This window comes from Antechinus flavipes, chromosome 2, assembly GCF_016432865.1.
Source record: "Antechinus flavipes isolate AdamAnt ecotype Samford, QLD, Australia chromosome 2, AdamAnt_v2, whole genome shotgun sequence".
NCBI classification, from domain to species: domain Eukaryota; kingdom Metazoa; phylum Chordata; class Mammalia; order Dasyuromorphia; family Dasyuridae; genus Antechinus; species Antechinus flavipes.
Window position 1 is genome coordinate 187,869,885 of NC_067399.1, and position 16,183 is coordinate 187,886,067.

The 16,183-nt window shown below is 34.4% G+C and overlaps 1 protein-coding gene and 1 long non-coding RNA gene across 7 annotated transcripts in view; one reads left to right on the forward strand and one right to left on the reverse strand.

Annotated features, from left to right (window-relative positions):
• LOC127548567 (uncharacterized) overlaps nt 1-16,183 on the forward strand; it is a 237,980-nt gene that overhangs the window by 206,452 nt on the left and 15,345 nt on the right. The window lies entirely within an intron of this gene.
• The window catches only part of FBXO25 (F-box protein 25), a 106,497-nt gene continuing 96,519 nt past the window's right edge, over nt 6,206-16,183 (reverse strand). For 4 of the 6 annotated variants that reach the window (XM_051976013.1, XM_051976014.1, XM_051976010.1 and 1 more), the window contains 3 exons: nt 15,726-15,869; nt 8,565-8,591; nt 6,206-7,244 (listed from right to left, as the gene is read on the reverse strand). In XM_051976013.1, the coding sequence (XP_051831973.1) occupies nt 7,155-7,244; nt 8,565-8,591; nt 15,726-15,869 (261 nt within the window). In that variant the 3' untranslated portion in view covers nt 6,206-7,154. The remainder of the gene's footprint in view (nt 7,245-8,564; nt 8,592-15,725; nt 15,870-16,183) is intronic. The other 2 variants (XM_051976011.1, XM_051976015.1) reach the window with 1 other exon arrangement.

Here is a 16,183-nt window from a genome sequence, read left to right on the forward strand (position 1 = left end):
CAAAGATGAGTCTTCTTGACTCCAGGCCCAGGACTCCACCTGCTGCACCTCCAGTTGTCTCAGTACACTGCATATATTATGACTAATAATTTTTTTTTATTTAACTCTTTTTATTTGTTTTTACAATGGCAATATCAATCCCAAAGGTGGCAGTGGAGGTTATGTAGAATTGACCATGATACAAAAACAAAAAAAAGAAAATATAAACAAGAGAAAAGATTTATAAAAAACAAATATCACCTAGCTTAAAAAAAAAAAAAGTCAAATCAGAATGTACTGAATTGGTCTGCATATCACCTTTCCCTAGTATGTTGTAAGCTCCATGAGAGCAGTGACTTACTATTCATCTTTGTAGTCTCAGTCCTGCAAAATAGCAGCTTACTAAATATCTGTTAGATGAAACTAAGAAATAAAGAAAAAAGTAAAACAAGTAATGTAGCATCCTTTTTAAAAAAAGGATGAAACCCATGAACCACTTCAGATTTGCTTCAGATTTAGTGATTGTGAATATTATGTAACTTCGTTTACAGTCAAATGACAGTCATACATTGATAGAGCTGGAAATGACCTTAGAGATCATTTAGTTCAGCTCACTCATTTTTTATAAATAGCGAAATGACTACCCTAACAATGAGCAAGTTGTACAATCAGAGACCAGGTCCAGAAGTTTAGAATCTCTAGTTTTATATGCTCTTTATTATGAACTAGTCCTGCCATATGTGGATTTTTTAGGAAAATATTCATATAGCCTCTTTAAATAGCAGATTTGAATTAATTTAACTATTTTTACAGGAAATTATAACAAAACATGGAGGGAAAACCTTTCTGCTTTATTTAACTTTTCTCTTTTAAGAAAGTAGTAGTTTTGAAACCCAGTTGCTAAACAATCATCTCCCTGGAGACCACTTTAGGATTTTGCTCATGAGTAATCAGAAGATGCCAAACATTTTATGTTATATAAGCCACTAACAGCTCAACACTCAGAAGCATATAAAAGAAAATCACAAAATCTATTGAGAATTAAGCTACTGGAAACTGGCTTCTGAAAGCCCAGCAGTTTTGCGGTCAAAAGTTACTATTTTTGAAGATATGTATTTGCGAATCCTTTGACCTGATCTATGATATTTCAGGCTGCCACATCTGGTGCTTTGTTATGTTAATTCTGTTAATTTTCATTTGTTACCTGACATAATTCTTAGATTTTTAGTTTGTTGCTTAAATGGTCATTCTAGAAACAATGGAACGTTGTCATTTAACATTTTAGAGGACCAGAGATCTAGAGTAGAAGGGACTTTAAAGATCATCCAGTCTGATAATTTTTATAGATAAGGAAACTGGGGCCCAGAGTCTTATAATATCAGAAATGAAAGAGTCTTTAGAGATTGTACAGTTCATTTTCTTCACTTGACATATGAGGAAACTGAAGCTGAATGAAGCCCAAAGTATTAGTGACAGAAGTAGGTTTTGAACTGAGATCTTGCTTCTCTATCCAACATTCTTTCTATTAGTTGAGGACCACATACTCTGCAAAAAACATTTCATCAGCTCCTCCTATGTGTAATTGATTGTGTTAAGCACTTCAAATACAAAGAATATAAGAAAAAAATAATTATGTATATATAACAACATTTTACTATATCACATACTCTTCTATATTTTTTTCTGTACACACTGACACAGAATTGTGCAAAATGTTATGGCTTCAAATCATAATTCAGACAGCTCAGATGGAAATTGTTTGCTGGAGAAGTTCAAGTTTCTCATCATTTGGGTTGAAAGCAATTTTGTAGCTTTTGACTTTATGTGTATTTTTTCAGTATATGGATTCAGTACATCGCTGTAGACCTAAACCAAGCTTGGCTTCATTGCTAACTCCTATGGAGCACAGAGAGGAGGGTGACTTATTTAGGATCATATGCTCTAAATTTCTGAGGCAGAATTCAAACTCAGATCTTTCTGACTTTAAGCCAGCAGTTTATTTACACTATCACATTTTGTCAATAGGATATAACTTTTTACATGTTTCTTAAGATAGTGAGGATAGGGGAGGAAAAGTTATTTTTCCAAGAGCTCAGAGCCATCTCTCATGAGGTAATAGGGTACAATGGAAAGACCACTGGATTTGAGTTCAGAGGATCTGGGTTCTAATTATGACTCTCTTGTACCACTATATTATTTTGCACAAATCACTTTCCCTCTCTCCAAGCTTTAAATTTCCACATGCATAAAATTATGGTGTTTAATGAGGTGATGTGCAGTTACTGTCCTTTCCATCTCAAACTTGTTAGGACTTCATGGGTGGGTAGGTGGGGAAGCGGTAAGGTCAGTACCAAAGTGGTGGTGAATAAGACTTGTAGAATTAAGGGAAACAAATGGTTATGGGAAAAAGGACTGAAAAAGCCTATAAAGGTTGAGGAGAGGTATTATAAAAATGGCAGGAAGAATAAAAATAAGATTTCACATTAATGGATTATTTCAAGGCTTACAAAGTGATTGTCTACAATAATGATATGAAGTAGGCAAAGTTTGCTCTTGCTGAATGACATTCGTCCACATTGGGTATAATTATGACCAGGTACTAGTTGTATATACATTATCTAATTCTTGAATAATCTAGGTCCCTCAGGATGCAGAATGGCATGCAAATAAGTAAAGCTACCAAGCATTTATTAAGTGCTTAATATTTCTAGGAACCATATTAACTGGGAATACAAAGAAAGGCAAAAACAGTCCCTGACTTCAAGAAAATAAGACTCTGATGAGGGAGACAATGAGAAATACATAGGATAAATTGGAAGCAATCTCAAAGGAAAGGCACTAGCATCAAGGGGTATAAGAAAGCCTTTGAGAAGGTGGCATTTTAGTCAAGACTTTAAAAAGGTCAAGGAAATCAGCAAAGAGAAAGGAAGGGAGAACATCACAGGCATGGGGTACAGACAGAAAATGCACAAGTCAGGAGATGGAGTGTTTTTTCCAAGGAGCAACAATAAAGACACTATTGTTATTGAATAGTCAAGTAAATGGGGGTGGAGAAAAAAGTGTAAGAAGCCTGGAAAGATAGGAAGAAGGACTTGAAAAGGATTTGGCAAACTTAAGATTTCATATTTTATCCTGGAGATAGTGAGCTACTGGACTTGATTAAATAAGAGAATGACTTGGTTAGACTGTGTTTGACCTTTTTGACTGTAATTGGAGGATGGACTGGAGTGGGGAGAGCATAGGAAGACCACCATCAGACTAGTCTTAAGTTTGAGATGATGTGGGCCTGCCCCAGGGTGGTGGCAGTGTCAGGAGAGAAGGGGACATACGCCTCCTGTGAGCCTGGGTGATTGGGAGGATGTCAGTGTCCTTGATAGCCTTAGGGAAGTAGGGAAAAGAGCAAGGTTAGAGGATGATGGGAAATACCAGGTTCAGTTGTGGATATGTTGATTTTTAGGGTATCAATGAGACAACCGGTTCAAGTTATTTAATAGGTAGTTGGGAGATGGGAAATTGTAGGTCAGAAGAGAAATTGGGGCTGGATTAAATAATTCTCAGATCTCTGTCTTAAAGGGGAAGGTCCTACCTAGCAGCTGAAGAGGAGCTGGAAAGACCTTTTGCAGGTGTAATTGTAACAGTTTTGAAGAAGCCAGAGTAAGGAAGAGACCAAAGTGAAGAGGTAGAGCATTGAAGGAAAGGAGACAGTGAAATGGCATAGGTATAGGATGTCACATTATGTGTGATATCATGTGGGCCAGTGTGGCTGTATGATAGAATGCATGGAGAAGAATTTGTAAAAAGATTGAAAAGGTTGACACTGTATAAACCAGATTTTGCTTGAAGACTTCAATAGGTCTTCAATGTGAAGGCCACATTGTCTCTGCCACATCATCACCCTCACTTCTTACCAGACCAGAGATGTCTGCCTTTGGAACTTCCCTGGGTTTTGATAGGCCAACTTTGGCCTTATTCTCTTTGGTTCTAGAATATTACCTAGACACCTCTAAATATGTTGCTTTTTCCTCGGGCCATTTACCTTAACTCCCCACCAGAAAACTGAACTCCTATGAGGTTGGATCTTGAGGTAGGAGCTAGAATAGTATAATTAGCTATTTCCATTAATGAACCTCTCTAACGAAAAATACTCTACCTAGACTCATTACCCAATGGTTAGCATATTCTCTTTTCCTTTCTTTCTTCCTAGCTCAGTGATTCTGAATCTTTAGCTGCTGAAATACAAACCTTTTTTCTATCCCCAAATGGCTGCCTCCTTACTCCTATCTTCAGCTCTACCCCTTAAATGCCATACTCCAGATTTATTTGCCCTTTCCTCTGTATTCTTTATCACTAACAAACTTCCTTTATTTTAAAGCTATTTTCTCTTATCATTTTAACTCAGTAAGACCTGGGTCTCTCCTGATGCTGTTGCATCTCTGCCCTGCTTTCTGGTTATATTTGCACTTTCATTGATCTCCTCTCCTCACATTCACTGTGAATAATCAGAAGTAGGCCCACTCCTGCTCCCCAATTTCTACTTGCAGAATCTCTCTCTGCTACCATCATTTCTGCTTTTTTTTTGAGGTAGACACTATTCACTTCTATCACTCCATTTAGATACTGGCAGTCATTATTTATTGATCTTTAGGTCATTCTTCATCTCTTGTAATTGAATAGTAACTGACTTGAGTCTTTTCCGCTATAATCCTTGAATCTCATATTAGGGGATTTTATTATACATGCTAATACTCCCTCCAAAACCCTAATTTTGCAATTTATAAGTCTAGTCAGTTCAAATGACCCAGAGATTGCCATGCTTTTTATCTTGCAATAACATGTACATCCCAGCATCCACATACTTCATCCTATGTTATCACCCCTGTATTGGTTACCTCTTTTCCTATGTTGAGTACTTGGTGAACCTGTTTAAATCTGCATTGTCCATTATATGTGGATCACATGAGAGATTTATAAAAGTACATAGCATATTGCTTGGCACATAGTAGGTACTTAATGCTTATTTACTTCCTTCCTTGAATTCTGTCTTCTTGCTCTATTGCCAACAACATTATGCCAAACCTCAAACTCATTACTCTTATCTCCTTTGCTCATGTTTCTGTGAATGGAACACAAGAAACTGAGCCAGCTGGAAACACTACAACTTTATATTACATAACTTCAACTGGGTTATCACTGCAAGGCAATCCTTTTTATACCTCCTCAAACCTTCTGAGGAGGGCATACAGATCAGCAATCTCATTTCTAACCCAGATGTTGCTTGAGTGAATGTCATCATGCCCCCGTAAGGCACTTTTCCTCTTCTTCCCCCTCATATTTGTATCTCCAGTACTTGGTACAGCACTACACACATAGTAGGTAGTTAATGTTTATTGATTCCCTAATCAGCTTTTTATTATGCTCATCAGTATGCTGTCCTGATCATTATTCTCTCTCTTCAAGCCCGCTTTGATGCTTCAATAGAAGGCTGATTTCAGAGAGGCCTGAAGAGATTTACATGAACTCATGCTGAGTCAAGTGAGTAGAACCAAGAGAACATTACTATACACAGCAACAACAAGTTAAGGGATGATCATTTTGTGATAGACATGGCTCTTTTCTACAATGAGGGGAGATTCAGTTCCAGGGGACTTGTGGAAAGAAGCAGCTTTGTCAAGGGAGAGGACTGTGGGGATCAGATGTGGATCATAGCATAGGATTTTCATCTTTTTTTGTTGGTGGTGGTGTTGGCTTGTGTTTTTCTTTGTCAGATTTTCTCTCTTTTGGTCTTTTTGTTCAGCATGGTGAATGTAGAGGTGTGTTTGGTGGAATTGCACATGTCTGGTCTGTGTTGGGTTGCTTGCTGTATTGGGGAGTGTAGACGGGAAGGAGAGATATTTGGAATACAAGTTTTGCAGGGGGGGGACTGTTGACACATATTTGCATATATTTTAAAGAATGGAAAGCTATTATTATAAAGGAAAAAAAAAACTTGATTGATTTCTGATTGTGATCTATCCATTGTGTCACATAGGAGAAATGAGATGCCTTCTGGAGTAGTGAGTTCCCTCTATTCCCAGAAACACTAATACATAGACTGGCTCACTGAGTGCTGGAGATATTGCAATGGAGTATTCATGTATCAGGCAGGGAGTCAGAGAAGTTGGATCTCTAAGACCTGAGGATATGATTTTAATTTTTTTTAAAGTTTAAAATAATGACAAAAAAGAAATCAGCAGATAATCATGATTTATTATATTTGTCTACAAAATCTGTTTCAAAACAAGCAATATTTTAGAATATGTTTTGGGCTGTACATAACTCAATTTCTGGACAAATGCTTAATTCCTGAATTTTTCATATTGGATTTATTTTTTGTACTTTCTTCTTAGAATAGAAAAAAAAGTTTCTACAAAAAAAATTGATGTTTTTGTTATTAAGTGCTGTAGTAGATAAAAAGGTACTAAATCTTTCTTTCCAGTAGCTTGGGCCATTCAGTGTCCTGAAGACAATACAATCAAAGGTTATGGTTTTCCCTAGCCTAGATGTCATTTTATCCGATTTAACACCACAAATGTTATCCCATTCAACAAATGCAAATCAACAGGATATGGCTACTGTTTCCCTAGATTAGTTGCTTATCAATAATAACTGCTTTGGACATATCCAATGTGATTAATAAAATACACTTTAAGAAAAATAAATATTCTGCATAATGTATATATACAGGGGTCAGTTTCATCCTTACCACAAAACAGGAAAACCATAACTTAAAATTTGCATGTACTTGACTATTAGTGTTTATTAGTAAATGGCTTGACTCTCAAAGTCCAAAAAATTTTAGTTGAATTAATATTTATAAATGTGCAAAATTTAATGTGTAGAAAACTTTTTAAAAGGACAAATACATATTGTGTGAGTCCCTTTCCTTAATCACCCCATCTTATTAGTCAAATAAATATTACAATATGCAAAAGTATGTACATTTTTACCTCACATTCTCCTTAGAAAAAGTACTTCAAAAATGGTTTAATATCGTTCCAGCCAACCCAGGCTTCATGGGATGCCCACCCCCACCCAATCCCCATTTTTAATCACATTGCACATTTACCATTAGATCTTGCACAGAAAGCATACCACACATCATTTCAAAAACAAAGAGGCAAAGTGCAAGGGTGCCATTAAAATTTGAAGAGATCAATGAAGTGCTGGGGTGACACTGGCATGAAGCAGCTGTCAGGATTGTTAGCTGTACAGGGGTGTCCTGAGTCCTGCAGAGGGTGAGAGAATAGGAGGTAGATTACATCAACAGGTTGGCAAAATCTTTGTCATATCTTTAAGTGTAAAGTTTTCTCTTTAAAGCTCAATTACTTACTGAAATATATACAAAGCCATTTGACACTATTTTGAGGATGTGTTTATGAAAATTTGGTTATTTATTATTAGCATTGTTCAGGCAATTACAGAAATGACAGTTTCCAGTTGAGGGATTTCCTTTGGGAATTACTATTTAAGTTAGTCAAGAATAATAAATATACTTCACCTTTAGAATGTCCCCGAGAAAAAACTCATTTTCTTAAGGTTAAAATAATATGAATGTCAACAAAAAGATTTCATTATTCTGCTGAGACTATTGTCTTGCATTAAAACCCTAGAGCTTTCTGCAACCCTATTTGAGATGATCTGATTTCCCCCCATTGTAACTTCCTTCTTCCATTTACTCTTAACACTGACCCCCATTCCTCTCTCTCATTCCAGAGGCGTTGTTTTTATTGATTAATTATTTAATTTAGGGGCATGGAGGAAATCACTTTGCAATGATGTTTGCCACCGACACTATACTAGGTGCTTATATTTATATGTTAGTCAATACAAGAGAGGCATTCTTGGAATGTTTCAGTTAGGCTCCTAAAAGAAAGATCACAGAATTCTGTGGTATTGCTGGGGGTGGGGCTTAGAGTACTTTAGCTGGGCAATAACAACTCATATAGGGTAAAATGGATAATATGACTGATGAGACATCTAGAACTACTACTGATGATTTCTCATTTCCTGGTATCTATTTCACAGAAAAAAAAAACTGATTCAAGAAAAAGTCTAAAGGCTTTATAATAACATTTTAATGCTAAGAGAAAGACAGTAAAGCACTTAAATAATAGGCAGAAATAAAGAATATACAGGATACATGCAATTATTTCCTATTTTTAAAATAATGATTTATTAGCAAAGTGCAATGCATATATTTGTTATTTGTATTAGAAATATATATTAATAGTTCTAAATTGCCCCTCATAACTGAACTTTAGATTGGATTTATAAATGCTTTAAAGTAAAAGCATTTTATTATTAGTGTAGTGCTAAAGATAGCCAAACTTTCCTGTTGTATTACATAATGTAGATCTAGCTGCATTATTTATTGACCTTTGACCTTTAACAACAAATGGTAAACAAAACATTCACATAAACATGCAATGCAAAGTATGAGAAATTTTGAGTTAGATCAGAGACAGGTACAGAATGCAATAGAACAAGGCACAATCGACACAAATTGGAACACTACTCATAGTGTATATGGTAAAATGTGAAAATACCTTAAATAATAAAGCAAGATGGTAGTCCTTGAAGATCATGAAGAAAGAAGCAGGAGGGAATGCAGTAAAGTAAAAAAGGAAAAGTTAAGTTGAGAAAGGATCAGATAGAATTTAAGCAATTAGATTTGGAACACATTATTTGTAAAAACGAAGTTCTAGTTCACCACACAAAACCTACTACTCTCTCTCCTCCATCTTAAATTGTCACACTAAAGAAATAAAATCTTGGCAAACAGAATCTTAGCAAGAATAAAGCACACACAATACAACAAGTAGTATCTCAAAAACTCATTGATTTGAGGAAACTATCATGAAAGATTAAAAAAAAAAAGGTATCCTCTTCTTTCAGAGCTCTCAAATGAATAAATTATCAATGAAGTAGTTAAAGTAAACTGCTAGAAAAGGACACAAGGAAATACCAATATTCTATTTTATATGCATCAAATCACAATAATTTTTCTGCCACAATAATGAGACATGTCACAGAAATCTTCAAAATAAGCATTTCTGTTTCATGAATTGAACCTTATAATATATATATATAACACATATTGCATATCCTAATATAATTCACATTTGAAATATTTTAATAAATACTACATACCATTTCAGATTTACCCACTAGACTATATTCTTACTACATATATGTATATATGTAAACCTTTTTTTTTATCTACATGTCAAAAATATTAGGAAAGAAAGTTATATGACTCTGAAAGACAATCCAATCCATGTATTGATAAAAGTTAGGCTACTTCTCTAACTTCAAGATAAAAAAAAAAGTTCTGACCATTACTAATTTCACTGAATTATTTTTAACAGTTTTTATTCCCTAGGTAACCATGAGTCAAAAATCACAACGAGAGAAGCCACACACCCACCTAACCACAGATACATAAAGCAGAAGATAACTGGGTGGAGCTATTTTTAAAAATACCTCCTCCAGACTGAGTCCTCCTCTTGTGACTTGATAATCTTCCCCCTCCCCCCCAACCCCAATTAAGCCAAAAGATGCAACAGAATGATGAAATCTGATAATGTGCACAATATTCTGTCCTGGAATGCCTGGGTAGAGGTACTTTTAACATTGCATACATCTCTAAAAAACAGGTGAGTGTGAATTTAAGAGAACAGGTGGAGACAGAGCTTAAAACCTCACATCTGATGATTGTTCTAAATTCTATAAATCTTGAGTGCAGAATGACTATACTTTATTCTATTATAAAGGAATTATTCTTGCCTAAAATGGTTCCAGATAAGATTAAGTTTATAAAATTAAATCACTAATTTATGTAGCAAAGTTCAGCTTAGCCAACAATAACTTTTAATTAGTTATAGCATGACTATGGCAAATAAAATGTATTTTCTTCTTGTTTCTCATTAGAGAAGGATAGCAGATGGTCACTATCTTATTTAATGAAGGGAAGCAATGAGGGATGACCTGTAAATCACTTCCGTAGTTATGTGCCCACTCAGTGCTCCTCCGGTACTGAGTCCCTTCCCACTAAAAGTGCAGTGTAGGAGGACTATATAGTTAAGAGTAAAAGATGCATGTTTACTGACCAAATAGATATGTCCCACCTTACGCCTATTTCTGTAAGGATGCAGCAAAGTGATATAGTAGAAAATACTGGATTTGGAGTCAAAGGATTTGGCATTTTAAAATATCTACTTTGTCACTTAGTACTTTTGTAAACTCAGGGCAACTTAGCCACCTTGGGCCTCAGTTTTCTTGATTGAGGGGTTGGACTAGATAGTCTGTGAGGTCTTTTTTAGTTGCAAATTGTTAGCTAATTGTATAAAAATCAAAATTTCAAGAAAATGAGTCATATTTTAAAAAGTGACATGGGAGAATTCTATTTGAAGCAATTAAAAAAAAAAACACTCTTCTGCAAAATGAGTCATCATACCCCAGATTACCTTTTGCAAATTTGGATTTATCAATATCCTGTTTGCTTAAAGAAAAATGTATCTGTTGCAATGTATCCGAAGTACTTGAACTGCATTTTGTTCTGACAGCTCTATATCTTTTACAGGCTAGATAATTTTAATTCCTCCCCATTATTCCCCATTTTGGTTTTGTCCAATTACTTTAAGTTTTTATTTAAGACTCTTTCCAACAGTGCTCAAAAAGGCAGCAAATGAAACAAAAAGCTGAATAAGCAATGTAAAGTTGTGGGTCATTATAGCTAGGAGATGATCCTTGCCTGTTTTCTGCTCTGATGAAACTCATGTGAGCTAAAGAATATTTGGTAACAAGGAATTTTTTTCTCAATTTGCTGTTATACACATACACATACACACACAATCACCTTGTAACTTATAAAAAGATTTTGTTCTTTATCAAACTACTGACTTCTCCAAAACTCAATGTAAACTGGGCTTTTAACATATCTGACCTTTAGGGCAGGCAGTGAATGAGGGATCCACAGCTTAACTGTGAATCCTGGGAATTGTATTCCTGGGGAGATAGCTTTCTCTTCCTGTCTTTGAAGAGACTAACATACTATAAACTCTGAGCTGAAGCAAAACTTCATGCTGCACTGGGAGTTTTGAACAGATTTAGTACCGGCAGGGGCTTGCAGTGGTATCCTCTCACCGACAATGGCAATTGACTTATCGTGCTACTTTCTTCATGGGGGGTAGCTGCAAGGAAACTTTTCATAAATTTTGGGAAGTTGCTGATTTTCTCTCATTAGAGACTTCCAACAGAGACTTGAATGACCCCTTCTCCACTAACTGCTTTCTTCCTTAACTCATCTCCTTCATACCTGTAAATTCTATGTCCCCTCTCTAGTTTTACTAAGATCTGGATGAGTATATTACTTACTGACATTCCAGAATGAAATCCAGATAATCACCAGAGTACTCAAAGGTACTCAGAGGGCAAGCTGTAATATACAAAAGGAGCTAGTTTTACAGCATTGCAAGTTCTCTGTCTTGACCCATCACAGATAGCTGAATTTTGCAATATATTCATAAGTACAGGTTGAAAAGAGAAAAATGAGCTTGAGAAAGAAGGAGCAGGTTATAAAAATTGGACCTAGGAATACTAACATCTGAGAATGGCACCATGACAAGCTTCTTTCAAAAGCAAGGAAGAAGATGGAGACTTTGGGAAGAAAACACAAGTTTTCCATAGTGGCAGAGAGCCTAGAAACACTATCTTGTATTAGGGGAAATTGGAGACCTTGGCTCCAGTGAGCACAAACTTCAGAACATTAAGAACCCAATTCAAAGGAGGCAACCACTATGGGTATTGGACAAGCCAGAGTTAGGCAAGAAGCCATTTGAACAGCAATCATTATTGGAGACAGAATTGTGGAGAAAAAGCATCATCAGTTTGTTAACAAGTGTTGAGCAATTGATTCTATCTATCTGCTAAAAGAGTAGAAGAGCTATCAATCAGATATAAATTTAAAATCCCTGGGTCAAAGATCATCAGAGACAGTTAAGTGCCATAGAGGAATAATGTTTGACTGAAATGAGGAATCCCTAAATTTGAATCCCATTTCAGACACTTCCTAGTGTGACTTTGTTGGGCAAGTTAGAAATAATTCACAAGTTAATTTTCTCTGTTTTCTTACATATGAAAAGAGGGTAATATTAGTATCTACTGTATGGGAATTGAGGATTAAATAAGATATGTATGGTGCTTTCCCCCCAAACCTTAAAAGTTCTATAAAAATGCTAGCTATTATTTTATTATTATCCTCTCACTTTAATTACAGCTTTGGTGACCAATCATTTTTTCTTTTCATCATTCAAATCCTTGGTGAAATTTTTTTTACTTCTGCTCTTTGAAGTTATAAGCATCTGCCTCTCCAATTTTCAGTGTGTTAAATTCGTTTTTGGAAAGTTCTTTAGAGACTTTTATTTCATGTTTCGCTGTCATATAGCAACACTGGTAGAATATTGGTATTAAAAAAGATGGGCCTTTGTTTCCATGGGAACCTTGGAGTTGTTTTAAAAAGCTTTGCAATATCCCTAAGGCAATTCATTTTCTTTTCTTCCTATTCAACTCTGGGCTCAATTCCTTGGTCATCTGTCCAGTAGTCTATCTAAGACAGATATCTTAAAGGATGGTCAATCTTTACAGGAAATAATATACCCTAATTTATCTGATGGTCAGTCTTTACAGGAAATAATATATCCTAATTTATCTTTTTGGTAAATCTGATTCTTTATATTTTAATAAGCTTAAAAAACTCCACATTTTTAGAATGGTATATAGTTTACAAAGTATTTTCTTCATAATAACTCCCATGAGTTAAGTAATACAAATGATTATAGAACCTTTTTTTTTTTTTTTTTTTAAATTAGTGTACTATTTGGGGTATATAGTCTAATAGTGGAATCCCTGGATCATTTTAGCCATTTTATCTGTATGATTCTACATGCTTTTCAAATTGGTTATATTAATTCATAGCTCCACCAATAATGCATTAGTGTACCAATCTTTCAATAACCCTCCAATTTAGATTATTTCCATCTTTGCCAATTTATGCCATGTATTTCTTTTTTTGTTGTTGTTGTCTGATAAAAGGTTATGTATTTTCAATGTGTCTTAAAAGTTTTTTTATATAAACAAAGTCTTTTGGTACAGCCTTAGATATGTGGCTTTAGAGATTATCTAGTCTAATATCCTTATTTTATAGAGGAGGAATTTGAGACCAGAGAGAGGAAGGGAAATTTGTCTACAGTTATACAGCTATTAGTTTGCAGAAGTATGACTAGAACTTAGATCTTTTCTGTCACTAAGCCAAACTACTTCTTAGATTTTCATTTTCTCTATTCCCAGCAAAGTATAAGTAAAAACTGAAACTAGGAAGGAAAACTTTACCATCTTGGTAAATATTCCCTATATATGTAAATCCATATTTACAACTATTTCATTAGTTTAAAAAAATATTCTCAAGGCTGATCTTAGTATCTTGGCTATTATAATTTTGTGTGCTTTTTTTTTTTCTCTTTTAGAAGCAAAAAAAAAAAAAATCACTAGGAAGGGAAGTTAGAGAAAAAAAGAATCCTGATGTAAATTATATACGCAAAGGCCATTAGTTCTATAGAATGCCTATTACCAAGCAGACTTGGGTTTAAGTTCCACCTTTGACAGATTCCTGTTGCCTGTGGCAATTCCCACTTAACCTCTCAGTGCCTCTGCTAAATTGTCACTGATGACAAGATTTAGGAAGTACTGGACATTATTTCATTATCCATTGACGCTATCAATGGTTCAAAAAATTATAGCTATGCAATTGTGAAAATTATAATCTGAAATTAAAAATCTAGTTTCAAAACTAATATCTCTTTTGACAATTTATTTCCCATTACAAACCACCCTGGAACAAATGAAAGAGAAATTTCCAATTAAAAAAACCAAAAGAACAACTCCAGTCTGTCACCTCAAAGACATTCAGAAATTTCAGAAATAAGATTTGCTCCTAACTCAAAGGTAGTTGAGAAGGAAACAATTACAAGGTTAAAGAGAGAAACAGAGCAATAGAAGACATCTTCATTCCTTGTATCAGTAGGAGAGGTGATTCCTTCTCTGGAAAGGAGGGAGGAACTGATTAAAGAATCATGTGGTGAGCCCATAAGGGTTTCACAGTGCCTCCAACTTAGGGTTTCCCTATACAGACTCATTGTTTTGTTTGGAGCGAATTCCTTGAATACTACATACATCCAGATTCAAATTCAAGTATTAAAAATGCATTTTAAAGAGCCAAATAATGACCAGGATAGAAAGAAATAGCATGCAGAAATTTATTACTGAATAAGTAAAAGTACTTTTTTTTTAAGGTACATTTTTTTTTTCCTGGCTAGCAAAGAGCAAAAAAAAAAAAAAAGAAAAGAAAAAATAAGGAAGAATGATTTAAATAGTGACTATTTTGATATTTTCTGAGAAATAGCAGAAGCCAGTGAAAAAAGTGGCCCTAAGTCATCTTTTCAAGAATTCATTTTTTGTTAACTTTCAATTGTAAAAATGTAACCAAAACATGAGTGTTTGTGATTTTAAAATTAATGTTGCTAAGTTTTCTTTCAAAACATACTTATTTTTTAAATTTAAGATTTTAAAAAACTATACTGCCTATGAAACTACTTCAATTTAAGGGAAAGAAAAAACCTTATAAAAACAAGAAAAATGTCAGTATATAAAACTGATAACCCTATGACAAGAAAAGCCTGATTGTTTCCCCTCTAGAACTGATACCCAATTCAGGTTTTAGTTTACATTAGTGAAAAAAACTCTTCATATAATTGCTGCACTCTCACAATCATCATTTTGAACTTTGGCATTTTCCAGGGGTAGACATGGATGCCTGAGACTAGACTCAGCACCAAAATGTTAGAGGTGAGTAGTGAAGTTTTAGAGCTTTTTGTGTGTGAGCTCTTGGCTCAAGATAACAATTCCTGGCTAGAGCTACGTGAAGCACCTGTTCTAACTAGATTTTGAGAAGGAAAGCACAAAGAAAATTTCTTCACTTTGACAGTTCTGAAAGATATGCAGTCATAGCCTGAAGTAACACAGGAAGAGTGGCTAGACAACATAACTCTTCAAAACTATGTTTATTTTTTATTACAAGTAGTCTACTTATGTGAAAACGGTTGTCTAACTTAACTCACTTTCATTTAATTTCTAATCAGAGTTGGATTTTAATAATTATTACACAGAAGCACAGAATTTTAAAGTTGAGAAAATGCATATATGGCATACTTTTAAGTTTAATCTGAATTATTAATATTTTTTCCATTGCTTTCTCAAGATTAGACAATCAACAAAACATCACTTCTAGCCCTGATTTGTAGCATCTGTTGATTCGAGTTATAAATATTCAAACAGAATTTAATCATCAGTTTGTCAACAGGTGTGAGCTGGCTCTCGCTTTTTCCTGGAAGCTAGTATAACCTCCCACTTGATTTCTAGAATCCTCTCTACCGTGCCCCTGACAATTCCTACTTCGCACACTTTTAGTGGTAGGTATCTCACTCCATAAAATGCAGCCCATTTAACTTTTCTGGGTAGGTATAATTGCTATAAAGTTAGAACAATTAATCATGTTTTATCCTTGGAAACTATGTTAGAATAGTTAACAATTTATTTTAATATCTAATTTTAAATTCTAACACCTTAGATACCAGTATATTTTAAAAACTTACCTTCCAAAAAAGAATGCTGCAATGCCTGCAAAAATGCAAAGTATCTCCATATTGCTCCTTGATGGGATAACATTTCTGGAGTGCAAAGTACATCAGCTTCCATTCAATGTGACCTTTTTCAGAGAGTATCAAATGTCTACAGAACTGGAAGGAAAAGCAATTTCTTTGGAATTAGAAGATAATTTTCAAATTATATTATTAAGAACAATTATTTCTTTTTTAAAAACCACATAAATGAAAGTAATTGCTTTAAAAAAACTGAATTCATTTGGATAAAATATTAACTCAGATTAGGACCCTTTCTATATTTAAGAATTCAAGTTTTGAGGAGTTATCTATATCTTCAATTATCTGTAAGATTCTCATTTCTTTTTCTTATTCATACTTTAAAAAATATTCCATCGTTAGCTAATCTTAAACTTAATCACATGCATTGCAAGAACAAACTAGTAATAGAT